Source organism: Chaetomium globosum, genomic scaffold (assembly GCF_000143365.1).
Source record: "Chaetomium globosum CBS 148.51 scaffold_7 genomic scaffold, whole genome shotgun sequence".
Classification (NCBI taxonomy): Eukaryota; Fungi; Ascomycota; class Sordariomycetes; order Sordariales; family Chaetomiaceae; genus Chaetomium; species Chaetomium globosum.
The window spans coordinates 2,080,237-2,095,180 of NT_165982.1; the positions used below are offsets into that span (position 1 = coordinate 2,080,237).

General features: G+C 55.8%; 6 protein-coding genes across 6 annotated transcripts in view; 4 read left to right on the forward strand and 2 right to left on the reverse strand.

Annotated features, from left to right (window-relative positions):
• Window positions 1-438: 438 nt before the first annotated feature.
• Window positions 439-1,492, forward strand: CHGG_10248 (uncharacterized protein; the record flags this gene model as incomplete). Its single annotated transcript, XM_001228174.1, has 2 exons — window positions 439-642; window positions 695-1,492. The coding sequence occupies 2 exons, from the start codon at window positions 439-441 to the stop codon at window positions 1,490-1,492; spliced, it is 1,002 nt and encodes a 333-aa protein (XP_001228175.1).
• Window positions 1,493-2,343: 851 nt separating this feature from the next.
• Window positions 2,344-4,668, forward strand: CHGG_10249 (uncharacterized protein; the record flags this gene model as incomplete). Its single annotated transcript, XM_001228175.1, has 3 exons — window positions 2,344-2,836; window positions 3,099-3,406; window positions 3,535-4,668. The coding sequence occupies 3 exons, from the start codon at window positions 2,344-2,346 to the stop codon at window positions 4,666-4,668; spliced, it is 1,935 nt and encodes a 644-aa protein (XP_001228176.1).
• Window positions 4,669-7,395: 2,727 nt separating this feature from the next.
• On the forward strand, window positions 7,396-9,720 carry CHGG_10250 (uncharacterized protein; the record flags this gene model as incomplete). Its single annotated transcript, XM_001228176.1, has 3 exons — window positions 7,396-8,931; window positions 8,994-9,551; window positions 9,625-9,720. The coding sequence occupies 3 exons, from the start codon at window positions 7,396-7,398 to the stop codon at window positions 9,718-9,720; spliced, it is 2,190 nt and encodes a 729-aa protein (XP_001228177.1).
• Window positions 9,721-10,351: 631 nt separating this feature from the next.
• Window positions 10,352-12,276, reverse strand: CHGG_10251 (uncharacterized protein; the record flags this gene model as incomplete). The annotated part of the gene is made up of 2 exons (XM_001228177.1): window positions 10,352-12,160; window positions 12,211-12,276. 2 exons carry the CDS (start codon window positions 12,274-12,276, stop codon window positions 10,352-10,354), a joined length of 1,875 nt encoding a protein of 624 aa, XP_001228178.1.
• Window positions 12,277-12,910: 634 nt separating this feature from the next.
• On the forward strand, window positions 12,911-14,724 carry CHGG_10252 (uncharacterized protein; the record flags this gene model as incomplete). The annotated part of the gene is made up of 2 exons (XM_001228178.1): window positions 12,911-13,327; window positions 13,387-14,724. 2 exons carry the CDS (start codon window positions 12,911-12,913, stop codon window positions 14,722-14,724), a joined length of 1,755 nt encoding a protein of 584 aa, XP_001228179.1.
• A 160-nt stretch (window positions 14,725-14,884) lies between these two features.
• CHGG_10253 (uncharacterized protein) overlaps window positions 14,885-14,944 on the reverse strand; it is a gene marked incomplete at both ends in the record, with an annotated part of 1,811 nt that continues 1,751 nt past the window's right edge. The window contains one exon of the mRNA XM_001228179.1: window positions 14,885-14,893. Coding sequence (XP_001228180.1) covers window positions 14,885-14,893 — 9 coding nt within the window. The remainder of the gene's footprint in view (window positions 14,894-14,944) is intronic.

The window sequence follows — 14,944 nt, forward strand, 5'->3', positions numbered from 1 at the left end:
CATTCCATGCTCACGGGTACCTGCCCCAGCCAAGCTCGCGCCACATCCGAGAACACTGTACGCTAGAATAACCCCGCACAGTGCATTGCAGAGGCGCTTGGCAGCATGCTTCGCCTATGCCATCCTCTGTTGCCTTCCGCACCTTAACAAAACAAACCACACAGTTCCGATCAAGCACAGAATTCGAGGAATAAAACATTACCTTATTGATATCTAACCTTTCTTCTTCTATTTTCAACCCCGAATAACACTCGTACCACACCTGGCCCGTGATTCGAAAACATGGTGAGTTGAACCCCGCGTTTGGCGATTCGCACCTCGGGCAAGATCGCATTGTTTAACCCACGAGCGCAGTTTAACCCTACCGACTATCGTGGGAACCTTCGGGCTCCTCGCGCGCAACGTTTCGATGAATACTACCGGTGTTACCCTTTGATCATGGCCCCCGGCGCTGAGCGCCCCGACCTCAACTACGGATCCAAAATCTTTCTCCCACCATCCGCCTTGGACAAGGTATCAAGAATGCACGTTCAATGGCCTATCATGCTAGAACTGATTAACGGAGCGGCGGGGGGCAAACACACACATGCAGGTGTGCTCGAGTTCGTAGCAGAGGAGGGCAGAGCTTACATCCCGCAATGGGTATGTCGGATGTTCCCTTCTGGCTCCGGCCAGGCGTATTAACGGTTCGCAGATGATGCAGTCGCTCCAGCTTGATGTGGGCGACATGATCCAGGTCAAGACCACCTCCCTCGAGCTTGCCAAGCTAGTCAAGCTACAGCCACAGTCCGTTAACTTTCTCGAAATTACCGATCCTCGTGCCGTCCTCGAAAAAGCCTTCCGCAACTTCGCCGCTCTAACCAAAGGCGACGTCTTCAACTTCGAATACAACGACGAGGTCTACGACATGGCCGTTCTAGATGTAAAGCCCGAAACTGCTAGGATGGGCGTCAGCATGATCGAGACGGATGTAAGCGTCGACTTTGCACCGCCAGTCGGCTACGTCGAGCCAGAGAGAGCGCCACGCGGCAGCGGCACCAGCACGCCCCGCAGTGCAAGAGGTGCAGGTGGCGGTGTGCCTCCCGGGGGCCTACTCTACAGCCAAGGTACCATGGCACAAGCAATCAATTATGACTCGATCGCGCCAGGTTCAGCGGCATCTTTGGCAGGGAACTTTACGGGAGAGGGGCAGCGGTTGAGCTCCAAGAAGGGTGGCAAGGCTCCAGCGCCGAAGCCCGCAACCCCCGTGGCTGGCACGTCAAGCTCAACCAAGGAAGCCACGGTACCCATACGGCGTAGCAACGGGCCGGCGCCCCTGCGTCTTCCCCCTGGCAAACTCTTCCTAGGGTACGAAGTCAAGCCGGTCAAGACGGCTGAGGATAAGGAGAGGGAGGCTGCGAACGCAAAGCAGCCTCACTTTGCTGGTCAAGGCCAGACGTTGAGGGAAACCGCTAAGAAAAAGGGTGACAGTGACGATAAGGCTGGGAAATAGATGTACGGAGTAGAGACGCTGGGGGGTGAAGGCTGCATCAGAGTCACAAGTTACACGTACTAGGCCGGGGTAGCATCCTTCAGATGGCCATTTTGATTGGCGTTAAGTAGATCGGTCGGAGGACTTCAACAAATCTATGGCAATGGCCAGAAGCTTGAACGAGAGATAGAAAACTCTAGAGTTGATGCTGGGCAGTCCGATCTCAGGAAGCCTCGTTTACGCTCTTAGGTAGCTTTCTATTCACATGGACACTTCAGAATGCGACAAGAAATGGGATTTGAGATGGGGCTACCCTATTCTAAGTAATCAAGGTGGCCAACCTTAAAGTTCGTGTAAGGAGCTCCATTGTGGCTTTCAAGGTGCGTCCAGATGGCCCGTTGAAAACCTCAAGGTGCCGGCCCGGGCATCTTTCGTCCTTAGTCTGCAGAGTTCTACCAACGTCCCATCGACGCCATCGACGCCATCTCCGGAGCGATGCCAAAAATGAATTCACGTTTAGCTGCTTGATGTCGTTGTCCTCTGCCCAAGCACCTGCGAATACTGTGCGAATGGGCCGTGCGTTGGCAGTTACCTTACTGTAAAGCCCCGCAGCCTTTGCCACGGACCTGAAGCTCAGTTTCTTCAGCTGCATGTGCTTGGAGCGCCCCGCGCCAGAAGCAACCAAAAAACAAGCAATTGGTCAACCGGCGGACGAGCCACCATTCCATCAAATCCATCTCTCATCAACCCATTTTGAACTGTCTGTCCACCGCTCTATCAATTTGCCTCGTGCTCGGAACTTGTGGGGTGAAGCTTTGGGAAGCGCAGCTGTAATTTCCGATACCGCGACAATCCCATCCATCAAATCGATCATGAAGAAACCCGCTGGCAATGCGGCGGGTTCCGTACCCGCTGCATCGGCAGCGACAACTCGCAATTTACGGCCGCGCCAAGCGTCCGGCGCTCCGGAACCCCCGGCGGGTGGCCGAGTGACAAGGAGCTCGGCTGCGCTTCCTAGCACGGCTTCAACCAACGAGAATCCCGCGGTGCCACAACCTCCACCGCCCAGTACCCCAACAAAGTCGCACAAGCGCCCCGGATCGCCGGCCGCGATAGCAAGCCGACCAAAACGGACCCGCCACTCCCCTCACAAACCGGGGTTTTATGGAGAAGATAGCGATAGCGATAGCGGGGACGAAGTTGAGAACCCTCCTAATCCGGATGTGGAGCAGAAAGCGAGCACCCGTCAACGGCGTCAAGCTTCCCAGGTCTTCAGGCCCGTAAAATGGACAACCTCAGCTCGGACAACAAAGAACCAATGCCAAGCCGTTCCTATCAATTATCCTGCGCCCGAGAAAGGCAAAGGTGTGATTGAGGATGACATTATCCCGGACTGGGCCAGCTTGCCTTACATGATCTTGACCCAAATTTTCGTATATGCCGCCGCGCCGCTCACCGAAGCCCGTCACGCCCGATGGCTGACGGCAACCAGCGGCGTCTGCCGTGCATTTGCAGAGCCGGCCCTGACAGCCCTCTACCAGGCACCTCCGTTGCTGAGCCGGCCGATGGCACATGGGCTCGTGTCGCTATTGTCGAAAGACCCATCCACCACAATATTCAACTACAGACCGAAAGTGGAAGAACTTTGGGATTGATGTCGAGCAGATTGCCTCGAAGACGTTCAGGGGCCAACTGCTCGACCTCAAGTCCCTGGTCAACAAACTAACCTCGTTTGAAGCAGATTCGGGTTCTTTCACCAGAAAGACGACGCCCCTTACCAGGTCGCTAGGAATGGTAGCTTACGTTGGGCACTACCCTTCCCGCCCTTTTTTGAGGCTCTCAACGGATCGCAAGTCCCAGCAGAGGGAGCGCCAGATGACCAGCCCTACGCGGCTTATTGGATGGCAGTGGGAATCGGCGGCTGATGGGGGCCGGGTCTTGACCTCGCCGCCGTCAAGGCGCTTCACGAAACACCGGCCTTTTTCGAGTCTACTAAAAATATCGTTTGTCAATTACCATGGTTCCTTCGCTTCACGCGAAAGCAACTGGATGACAACGATGAGCTGGTCGCCAGGGATGGAGCCTTCATTCAAAGCATGGCTGACGCAATCACCGCTCTGCCAAATCTTAAACACCTCACTATCGAGTCATCTACTGCGGCCAACGACCAGTTATTGCGCCTTCTTCCCAAAGAGCTCGAGACTCTGGGGCTTATCAATTGCTGGGACGTTGATGGCGACGATTTCACAGCTTATCTCCTAACGAACGGACACCAACTGAAGCGCCTCATTCTGCACCATAACCAGTCGTTGGGTCTCTCTTTCCTCCCAGTTCTAGGAGCAGCTTGTCCAAATTTGCAGGTCCTCTCCATGGACTTCAAAACTTTCCAACATCATGAGTTCTACCGCGATTCGGACCCGAGTTACGATCAATTGCTCACCACAGACCAGGTTCCGGAGTGGCCCGAGGCATTGGAGGCGCTCCAACTCTTGAACATGAAAAAGTGGTCTGCAGATGCAGCCGAGACGTTGTTCCAGTCACTTGCCGACAGTTCCTCGAAACTGTTGAAGCTCCGCCACTTGGAACTGAAAGCTATGTTGAGCATCCCTATCCTGGAACGCTCAAGGCTTCGTAACAAGTGGGAGCGCAAGCTACGATACATTTTCCTGCGTGAGAACCAGGACCCTGTACCTTTGTTCTCCTTGCGAAATCCAGCACAGCCACCCGACAGGCAGGAGGTCAAACGCGCCTCAAAAAAGCCAAGCAAGTCTACTCGCGCCTTACCCGCTGGATATCCCTCGCGCCGGAGCGACCGGCTCAAACGATCGAACTCTCCGTCCCCCTCCAGCAGTATTGGTGCTGCCCGTAGTCTTCGAAACGGGCTTGGCCGGCCGTCGTATGCTGAGCCCGATACGGATGAGGACGAAGACGAGGAGGAGGGCGATGAAGCAGAGGGGGGTCAGGGTGTGGATGAGTCCGTCTCGAGCAGTCAACCCGAATCCCCGGCATCGTCGGCCGGGAACGAAGTACCCTTCCGCCAGGGTATGTGTGAGAAAGTTGAGATTCAACTAGATAACCAGAAGTCGGTTGAGACAACACTCACCATGGACGATTTCCTAGATAGTGAGAACAATGATCTGTCGGATGACGATTGGGTCGGCCAGGATGATGACGAGGATACCGGGTATGCTTGGTAGAAGGAGTTGTATTTTTGATGTTTCCTTCTCCCGTATATTCGTTGTATATTTTTTCATGGGTGGTGCATTAGCATGGTGTCAGGTTGAATGCTGGCACTCAAACTTGTACTGGTGGCGTTGGGTTGCTTTGCTTCGACTTGCTTGTATTTCTTGCCCATGACAAGGGCTGGGCCTGGGGAATGATCATGGAGTAGGGTAAAGTTGGAACTAGGGGTGGTTTTGTTTATCACGTCTGCTTGATGAGGCATTCGACATTTTGGGCGTTGCTTTAGCTGATGTATTTATCTACGACTTGCTACCTCGACCTTGGGAAAAGCTTCACCGAGGTCTCTAAGTACAAAATTGACATCGTCCCTAACGACTTGGTTCTCCCTCTGGTGATATCTGTGTCCATTTTACACGGTTTATGTTCTCCCTATTCCGGCCACGGCAACCCAGGTACCTTACCTGCCCATCGTCGCCTTCAAGCCGTTACAAAACCAACAGATAAAATTCAGAACGTTAATCTCAGGGAGTGCCCCGTTACACCAGTCTGTATCATCACAGCCACTCAGATCACCTACCTACCTGATGTTGCAAGCATCTGGACAGCCGAGAATCTGTTACATTGCCGGGCCGAGGGAAGCCAGAGAGAAAGACAGACAAGGTTAGGTTGCGCTCACTGATGATAATCTGTGGAATAGAGCAACGTCTGCCACTTGCCCAGTTAACCCACGCTGATACCACGATGCTCACGCCCAACGTTTATCACGCGCGATGGAACTATCCCGCTTCCAGCCTTCTGTGATCCAGTCTGAAAGTACACATTCTAATCAATATAGCAGTGAGTTGGGCTATTTTGAACAGCTGATTAGGTGGAGCTTCATTTATGCCGATGGAGTTTTTGACACTGGGCACTAGAACGGTTGGTTGCATTTTTGAGATGATGGAGGACCTCTTTCTTCAGACGGCTCAGTTACATCATACATGTCCCTAATTGACAAACAACATCCTACCTCGTCAGTATTCCGCGGCTGTTGATGGAGAGTACCGGATGTACAAATCCTAACCCGACTCAAGACTACCTACCTACGTAGCTTTGACCTCGTTAGGGACGTCGGAAGTTCGGAACTAATAGTATCTCTTGCTCAGTTCTAGCAGCCGGATTGCGGGTTGGACATCAAAGAAAATACACATGTCACAATAAACAGCCTTGAAACCTCCTGGTTCAGGTTAAGTTATTGTATAGCTGGCCCAACAACGTTAATCAAATCTGTTTGATTGTCTACAGAACAGGAACAGCTGCCTTCCGTCCGATTCACCATTAATCACGACGAATCGGTCATTGATCCACCCTCTTAGCCATGGAAGAAATGACGTGACAAAAGCGGTGGACAACAGACGAATGAACTCTGGGTAGGTATGATGGGAAACTGAGAGGCCGTTTTGGGGCTAGCCTTGGGCAATCTAATTGACGATGCTCTAGAATTGGCCGTTTCTCCATGTTTCGGGACGATTTGGGATGATGGCATGCGAGCTAGAGAGTCTAGTGCCTTGTAGGTGCATACACCCTATTCAACGGATGCCTCTGTTCCAGCTTTGACAACTTTGATCTTACAGGTTTGGAATTTCTGCAACGAAGGTTGCTTCTCGTCATCATGATGTTCGAGGGAATTGAGTCCTTTTCTTGTGGTTCGAACACTGATGAAGAATACCTTTTGGTCCAGGCAGATAGATGCATGTGGGCCAGTGCCCCCCACATATCATCTTAGCTGCATTCTAACCTTTTCCATTCAATAATTTTGGACTCTTTTCTTCGCCAGTTGCTTGCGCTTCAACCGAAGCCCGAGTCCAATTCAGCTTCATACCCCTGGTCCATCAGCTCTGTGACAAGGGTCCGTTAGCGAGATACCTTCTTGTCCACACAATTCATATGCTACATTTGGTATTGTGCTACCGCGATCGCCGCTAACCGTACAGGGTCGGAGGACGGAGCCGACGCCCCACGACGACCGGGGCCGCCGAAGTGGCACGAATCAACAGCAAACCTGAAATCGCGATAGGAGAGAATCTCGCTCGCCTTTTCGGCTACGGTACGCGTCTTCCCCCATCGGCCATCGGCACCCCTTCATTGCTTACTCCACTGCCGTGCCCCCTTTTTCGTGTCGATGGCACTCTGAATGTAAACGCCACAACTTGTGTTTGATGCACTTACTTGGTGGCTGCACTCTGTTGATTTCAACCATCGCCCATCAGCCTCGGCAGTGCGCGCCAGTCCTCCCAAGCGGGTGGTCAACTTCCTTGTCAATCAATCCACATCACATCTCACACTCTCAAGAGATCACAACCGTTCATAACTGGCTGATAGTTCCTCATCGGTTTCTATTGTTGCCTATCTCGGCCGCACTTTCCTCGACCTATTACACACCTTCTACAATCTCGCGATTATTTTACTTTTTCTTCTTCTTCTTCTTTTTTTTTTTTTTTTGCTACCCTACCCTTATATCTGCGCACTTCGCCGTCATTCCCAACTTCATTCCACCGAGGGATTATTTCAACCTGAACCGCGACACTACGGCACCTACTGTACCGCTTTTGCGCTTCTCACCAGACAATGCGGCTTATCCCACTTTGCAGACCTCGTTGACCCCTTCACGCGTTTCACCAGGCTCGAAGGGCTCAGACTAAAGAGAGTCATTGCCATCCGTCCACGTGCTCATGACATGGTCCGGCTGACATCTTTACGCCATGTCGACCCCAAGCCATCACAACCGTGGCCTGCCCTTCCTGCATCGGAATTGGCTCAAGGCTACCAACCACTGGGACGCCAAGATGGGCAACAAGTCTTCTTCCCAGACACGCGACGCCGGCGACAAGCTCGCTGATGTCGACCACCAAGTCCGGCGTGCGGCAAAACGCCGCCGTCTCGATGATGATTATGATGGCTTCCCGCTATTTGAGAACTATGGCACCGCCCAGCGCGCCCTCCGCATTGAGGTCCTCAAGATCAGCCACAAGGACTCGCCGCGGGTGAAGAACGGTATCTTTAATGGGGTCATCGCCCCCAACGTTAGGGATGTCGTACAGGTCAAGGCCCGCTGCAAACTCACTATTAGTGGCTACAAGGGCGGCGAAGCGGTGGTTTTGCACGTCGACAGCCAGGTTTGCGATATCCGCCTCTTCAAAAACCCCGCTGGCTCGTCTCCCATGGCCCGGTTTTCCTCCATCCGACCCTTTCACGTCCCGGAAGAGAAGATTTTTCTTGAACGCGACGACGATGCCGTCTTCGGTCTCGCCAACACTTACTCAGTCCTCGTTGAACTCGAGTCTGCCGGCGACTCCAACTGGCCGCCGACCGATCTCGTCCCAATTAGCGATGAGGACACATTCTACAACAGGGGGCTCCCGTCCCGCCAGTGGGTGCTCACCGCCAACATCGCCGACCTCTTTAGCAGCCGCAACCGCAAGTCGGTCCGCCTGCGGGTAAAGAAGCAGCCCGTTCATGACGTTGCCACCAACTTTCTCATGGACATGGATGTTCGCTGGTTGACGCCCATATCGAGCCAGCGGAGACCGCGAGAACATACTAAGGATATCCAGCCTTCCATCTTGGTGTATGATCCTCACGAGCCCGCCGCGCCTCTTGTTAACGGCAATACTAATCCCCCTACCGCCGTGAACGGCACGAACACGCATCGTCATGACTCTCAGGTCAATGGCGAGGGGGAGCATGCATCAAATGGGCAAGTGAACGGGTCCGTAGCCGATCCTGCCGAAGAGCTGGCCGAGGGCGAGCTCACTCCCGGTCGCTCTCGGCGAACAAGGCTAGACATCAACTACAATGTCAAGCAGATGTGGAACAACGCAGTAGGAAAGGAGACCAGGAAGCGACGGAAGCTTGGAGAGGATCACAGCCAGCTTGACGAGCACACAATCACATACCTGCTCCCGCCGGAACAGGTACAAACGGACAAGTTTGCCTGTCTGCTGTGTGGTGCGGAGAACGACCGTCTCTGCCAGCTGCGTGCTCACTACCTGAGTCACCCGCAGTATGATTTCCACTTTGAAATCAAGCCCAAGGCGGGGTACTGTGTTACCGTGAAACCGAATGCCGATGGCCGCGGCTCACCCTTGCGACCGAAGGTGTACCAGCTCGGACTACCCGTCAAGCCCCTCGATCTGGATAAGTACGTCAACGGAGACGACTCATGGGTCACCTCCCGTCTCGGCCCAGACGATGGCCGTGAAATCTTCGAAGATACTGCTCCGCAAGGGGGACGTACCGTAAGAGGCCATTCCAGAACTTGGTTCCCATCAACCTTTGATGGACGACTGACGCTTTCCAGAAACTCACCACCAAGCGGACCCGTCGGAAGGTTCTCGTCCCCAAGTCTAAACAGCCCCTCTTCGACCCGCTCAGCAAAGTCCGGCTCCAACCCGGCACGCCGGTCCCACAGTACCAAATTGACGACTCGTGGCTCCTGCTCAAGCACCGCGACAACCTACAAGATTTCATCGATCTCAACGCGGACGAAAAGGAGTATCTCCAGGTATGGGATGCCTTCATCCTGCGCCAGCACATCTCCTCGCCGCAGTATCTACCCCGCAACTTCGTGCGGTTCGTGCGCGAGAACGCCGCCTGGCTCTCGGCGAAGCGATCGAGGACGGACGAGTTTAGCAGACACGTTGCCACGCTACTCGCCCGCGGCGTCCTGCCGGACGAAGCCGTCTTCCAGGCCACCCGGCTCCTGGAAGACGCGCGGAGCCGCCGCGCCGCGGGCGAGGAACTGGCCGACGAGCCGGCGTCTACCTTGCAGCCTGTTAGGAACAAGGCTTCGGGCGGCTGCTGTACCGCGTGTGGCGGGCCCGTGCCCCCGGCGACCATGTTGGTTTGTGCGAACAAGGTACGTTTCTTCGCCTTTCCTTCTTTACCAACGGAGTGTGTATCACCGATGATGCTAATTGTACAATCTCAAGGAATGCGACAATCGGCTTTATCACGATGCGTGCGTGGAAGACACGGAGGAGGCGGTGGCGAAGGGGAGGCATTGGAGGTGCAAGGCTTGCTCGTAGAGCAAAGGGCGGGAATGTAAGCTACCGTGGTGAGGAGCAAGTGGGCTGGGCATACGGGGCCGTGTATTGTAAGGGACTAATCAGACGTGGAAAGAGATTTCAAATGCGTTCGTCATATAACGGGATCAAGCAAGGGGGTGTGTGTGCCTTGCTGGCGTGTGTGATCATGGTAGGCGGTGCTGTTTGAGAAGATGTATCGCCGAAACAACTGCCCGACCCAATGTCGAGGTTGGAGAGGGAGCAAATGACATACAAGTGCTCTCTGGTTGCGTTTCTAATGTCGCCCATGCGTATCTGCGGTGATACCTGGCTTTTTCGGAGACGGCTCGAAGTGTCAATCGTCCAGGCGGTACTACACTAGCTACAAGGTTGGTTAAATGGTTACCGGGTGACCTCGGTACCGATACAATTGTGAAAACCCAGGATACCTGGATGGCGGCTCCTGTATTTACGTTTGGCATTTTCCTTTCCCACTCGCGCATAACCAAACTACTACTACGAGCCATATTATACACTCCACGCCCTACCTAAACCTCAGTAGCAAGCAAGCAGCACCCAAAACGCCCAAGTAATGCCACCGAGCCAGAGATATCTTTCAACCTCGACCATTCCAACACGACAACAAGCCCATCTACCTCCTCCCCTTCTCCCGCTCCCCCCGGCGCTCCTCCTCCCTCCGCTGCCGCTTCCGGCTCTCCTGGGCGATCATATCGCTCAGGTCCTCCTCGTAAGCCGCGGAGCGGCTCCACTGGGCGCCGACGCCCTCCTCGCGGCGGCCGGCCTCGAACTGGCGCCGCAGCTGCTCCTTGTCCAGCCCGCCCGACGCCGCGAGCGCGTCCGGGTCGAGCGCCACGTCCACGTCGCCGGGCTTCTTGCGCTTGCGCGCGCCGTCGTCGCTGTCGTGCCCGCTGCCGAGTACGGGGAGGGGAGCGCCCGCCGCGCCGCCCTTGGATAGGTCGTACGTCTTGTCGCTGCCGAAGAAGCCTTCCGCGCGTCCCTGCCGTTCGGGGATGACCGTGTAGGCTTGCCGTGGCCCGCCGTAGGAGGATTCTTCCGTCTCGAAGCCGCGCCGGGTTTTGCGGAGGTCGAACTCGCCTGCCATGCTAGTTTCGACGCCCGCGGGGGCCGCGTGCATGTCGGCGTGGACGGTGCTGGCGTACCCGCCGGGGGTCTCGAGGCCGGTGGTCGTGTCGGTGCCGCCCGGTGGGAGGTCGCCCGCTTCTGAGCCTTCCTCGTCCGACTCCTCTACTTCGGATTCTTCTTCCTCGGACTCTTCGGCCGGGGGTTGGAGTTCGCCCCAGAGGCTGCGCTCGACGGGCTCGGCGAGGGAGGTGGCAGCTGCGGCTTGGGGTTGTTGCGGCTGTTGTTGGTAGGGCGCCGCGGCGCCGGGTTGGCCGGGGGCCATGATACCGAAGATGTCGCCACCATAGAGAGGACGGTTGTATTCGTCTAGTGGGGGTTTACCCCATTGACCGGGTTGGAAACCCCATGCTGCTCCGGGTGGGACAGGGGCGTTGAGGCCGGGGATTTTGAAGGTTGGGTAGGAGGGCGGTGGGCCAACGCGTTGTTGTTGAAGCAACCACGGAGGGGGGAAACCCGGCTGCATACCGAGCGCTTCCCTTAATGCCTCGCTGAGGTCGCCGGGCTTGAACACCTTGTAGTCTGCCTCCCACTCCTTGCCTTCGTAGTAGACATCACCAAACCGTGTCAGGTCCGGCTTTGTTTGATGGCGGAAGAAGGCGTCGTAGAGCTTCTGGTAGTCGATATCGAGCTTGCCCATTTTCGGCTGTACCCTCTCGCGCTGTTTCTGCTTGAGTGTCTGCTCCGCCTGCTTCTCGAGGACGGCATCGCGCATCTCGGTGATACCGGTCTCAGCGATGAACTTGGGCAGCTTGAAGGGCGGCTTCTCGACACCCCGTTTACTGGAGAGGTATTCGCGTTTTAAGGACCAGTGCCCTGGTACGGGGACAATGTTGCGCTGCGCCTTGATCTGGACGAGGAGGCGAGGATCGGATGACGAGACATCGTGCCACTCGACAACCTCGGGATTCCGCACCAACGCCTTGAGTTCGGCGATGGACAGCTTGTTCAGCTTTTTCCGTTTCTTTTTGGACATTTTCTGCTGCGCATCTTCATCCTCGCTAGGGATCTCGTCGTCCTGGTCGAAGAAGACCTCGCCCTTGTTCCCCGCGTTGGCTTCCCTCGAGACCTCCTCATCGTCCAAGCTCAAGCCAAATCTTTCAAAAACAGTCTTGTATGCGGCAAACGCGGGATCGTCCTCGGCTAGAAGGGGGTCGTCGACTGGGCCGTCGGCATCGATCTTGGCGGACGCGTCGGGGTCCTTCTTGACCTCGAGGTCAGTTGGTCTGCTGTCGCCATCCACGGGCGTCTCGTCTTTCGTCGGCTCCTCCTTGATCTCAGGTTCCTTGGAACCATTTGGCTACGATAGTTAGCAGAATGAAGCAACAAAAACTGAAGGGAATCACTCACTTCACCGTCGGCTTGGGCCTTCCTCTGCTCCTTCTTCTTCGCCCGGCGCATTTGGTTCTTGGTCATCTTTGGCGCCGCCATCTTGCCTGCTGTGAGCCGGCCGCTCAGGATGTTGATGCAGTTTTTAGGGTTTAGAGCATCCAAGATGGCGTTTGTTCGAATCGGGCTTATTGGGGGCAGTTGTTGAGCTGTCGTTGAAGATGCACTATTTGGTGGAGCTGCACGCGGTCTAACTGCTGGCTTATCACGCACGATTGCGCGCCGCCAAAAGTTTGACGTCGCCTCGGATCAAAGTGTGGCTGGTTAGCAGTCTCTTGGCGCTGCAGCTGCTGGAGCCTCTCCGCCGTTGTGCCACTGTGGCTGTGCGTATTGCGACAACTTCACCCCCCTGGACCCTCTCTTTCCACTGATTGGAGACGCCAAGAGAGCTTATTTGGCAGATGCCAAACCAGATTGCGCGCCCCTCCAAGTTGCAAGCGACCGACACCTGTGCAACCGCCAATTGCCGCGATTTTGTTTCCTTGACCTCGTGTTGAACAACAAACGCACACGAGGACGTGGCCATGATCACGTAGTCTGGAGTCCGCGCGTTAGCATTTCCATTCGTTATTATTTCCAGTCGCCGCTTTGCGCTTGTTTTTCGAATCCCTCAGCGAATTCCTCGGGCTATTTCAACCTCGAAGAAGCGCCTCTGCGCGCAATGCCGCACTCCACGTCGCACTCGACCGGTTCCCACATGCGGGCTGCGTCCCAAACTCGATCGTCCACAAACAAGTCTTTTGGGGAATCACACGGCGGGCCAGGGCAGGGAGAGACGGAAAAATTTCCCGATTTCGATGCCGGGCAGACTCTTCCAGGCGGGCAACCGTCGGGCCAGCGGTGGCAGCAAAACGGCTTGACGCCCGGCAATGGTGACGCCTCTCATGCGGGTCGCTGGCACGCCCGTAGAGACAGTAGGGTAAGATGGGCTCCTCCGGACGCCACCTCGGGCTTCTCGGGCCATTCCAAGAAGGCCAGAATTAGCAGTACCGTCCATCGAATGCGCTCCGCTAGCATGAGCCAAAACGCCCAGGAGATCGCAGGAGCGCTTCGTGCGCCCGTCTCTTGGAAGCTGATCGTATGTTCTTAGTCCTGTGAGAATAGAGATAAAACTCAATGCTGATCACCCTTTCTCAGGGGCTCTGCGTCATGTGGTACTGGTCGTCCGCCCTGACCAACACCTCCTCGAAAACCATCCTCACGGCCTTCGATAAGCCCGCAACCTTGACTCTTGTCCAGTTCGCCTTCGTATCCTCATACTGCATGCTGTTCTCATGGCTGGCGTCCACGTTCCCGCGACTTAGAGACGCAGTCCCGGCGCTGAGGCATCCGATCCGGGCTCCTTCACGAGATGTGATCAGAACCACACTACCGCTAGCCGCCTTCCAAATAGGGGGCCACCTCCTCAGTTCGAATGCCACCTCCAAAATACCCGTGTCTCTCGTCCACACCATCAAGGGACTCTCCCCACTCTTCACCGTCCTAGCCTACCGCTTCATCTTCGACATTCGCTACCCCAAGGCGACATACCTCTCCCTCATCCCACTTACTTGCGGTGTCATGCTCGCTTGCTCGGGCAAGCACGGGTTTGGCGGGCAATTCCTCGGCATTCTCTACGCCCTGCTCGCCGCCATGATCTTCGTTACCCAGAACATCTTTTCCAAGCGGCTCTTCAACGAGGCGGCGCGTGCTGAGCAGGAAGGGCCCAACCACCAATCCCGCAAACTCGACAAGCTCAACCTGCTCTGTTATTCATCCGGGATGGCATTCCTCTTGACGGGCCCCATCTGGCTATGGTCGGAGGGAGTCGATATCATCGGCGATTTCCTCTGGGACGGCAGCGTGGACCTGATCCAGAGCCCCAACTCGCTCGACCACGGTCCGTTGGTACTAGAGTACATCTTCAACGGCACCTTCCACTTCGGCCAGAACATCCTCGCCTTCGTGCTTCTGTCCATGGTCTCGCCCGTCACGTACTCGGTCGCGTCGCTGATCAAGCGCGTTTTCGTCATCATCATCGCCATCATCTGGTTCCGCAGCCCCACCACCCGCATCCAGGCCGTCGGCATCGGCCTTACCTTCTTGGGCCTCTACCTGTACGACCGCAGCAGCGAGAAGAACAAGGCGGACCAGCGCGCCCGCTCCATGACCGAGACGCGCCGGGAGGCCACGCTACTACCGCTAAGCACGAAGCATGTGCTCCCGACCGGGCCGGGGGGCCAGGTCGGCCCACCGTTCTTTGAGAGCCCCGTGGGGATGGGCGACCCTGCGGTCGGGCATGCATACACGCACGGCAGTGCAGCGGCGGCGGCCTTCGCGTCGAGCAGTGTCATGACCGATACTAAGAAGTCGGATGATGCCGGCGGGCGCGGTGGCAGGAATAGGGGGATGAGCAATGCCGCGTGGCGGCCGCCGGGGACGAGACAGGAAGATACGTGGCGGACGGGCGACAGCCCGAAAGCGGCTGCGCGGTGAGGGTGCGGGACAGATACCTACCCATCTGGTAGTTTATGAGAGAGCAAGCGCTGGGGTTATGTCTGGGATGACTAAATCGGGTCCGGGATTCAAGAGGTGGGTGCGACATGACAGTATGAACTCGATGTTCATTGGTTTGTGTTTTGTGTATGCTATATGTCTAGATCTTCTGTTTACATGCACCGAGGGCTAGAGGGCGTTATGTATGGTTATTTGAAAA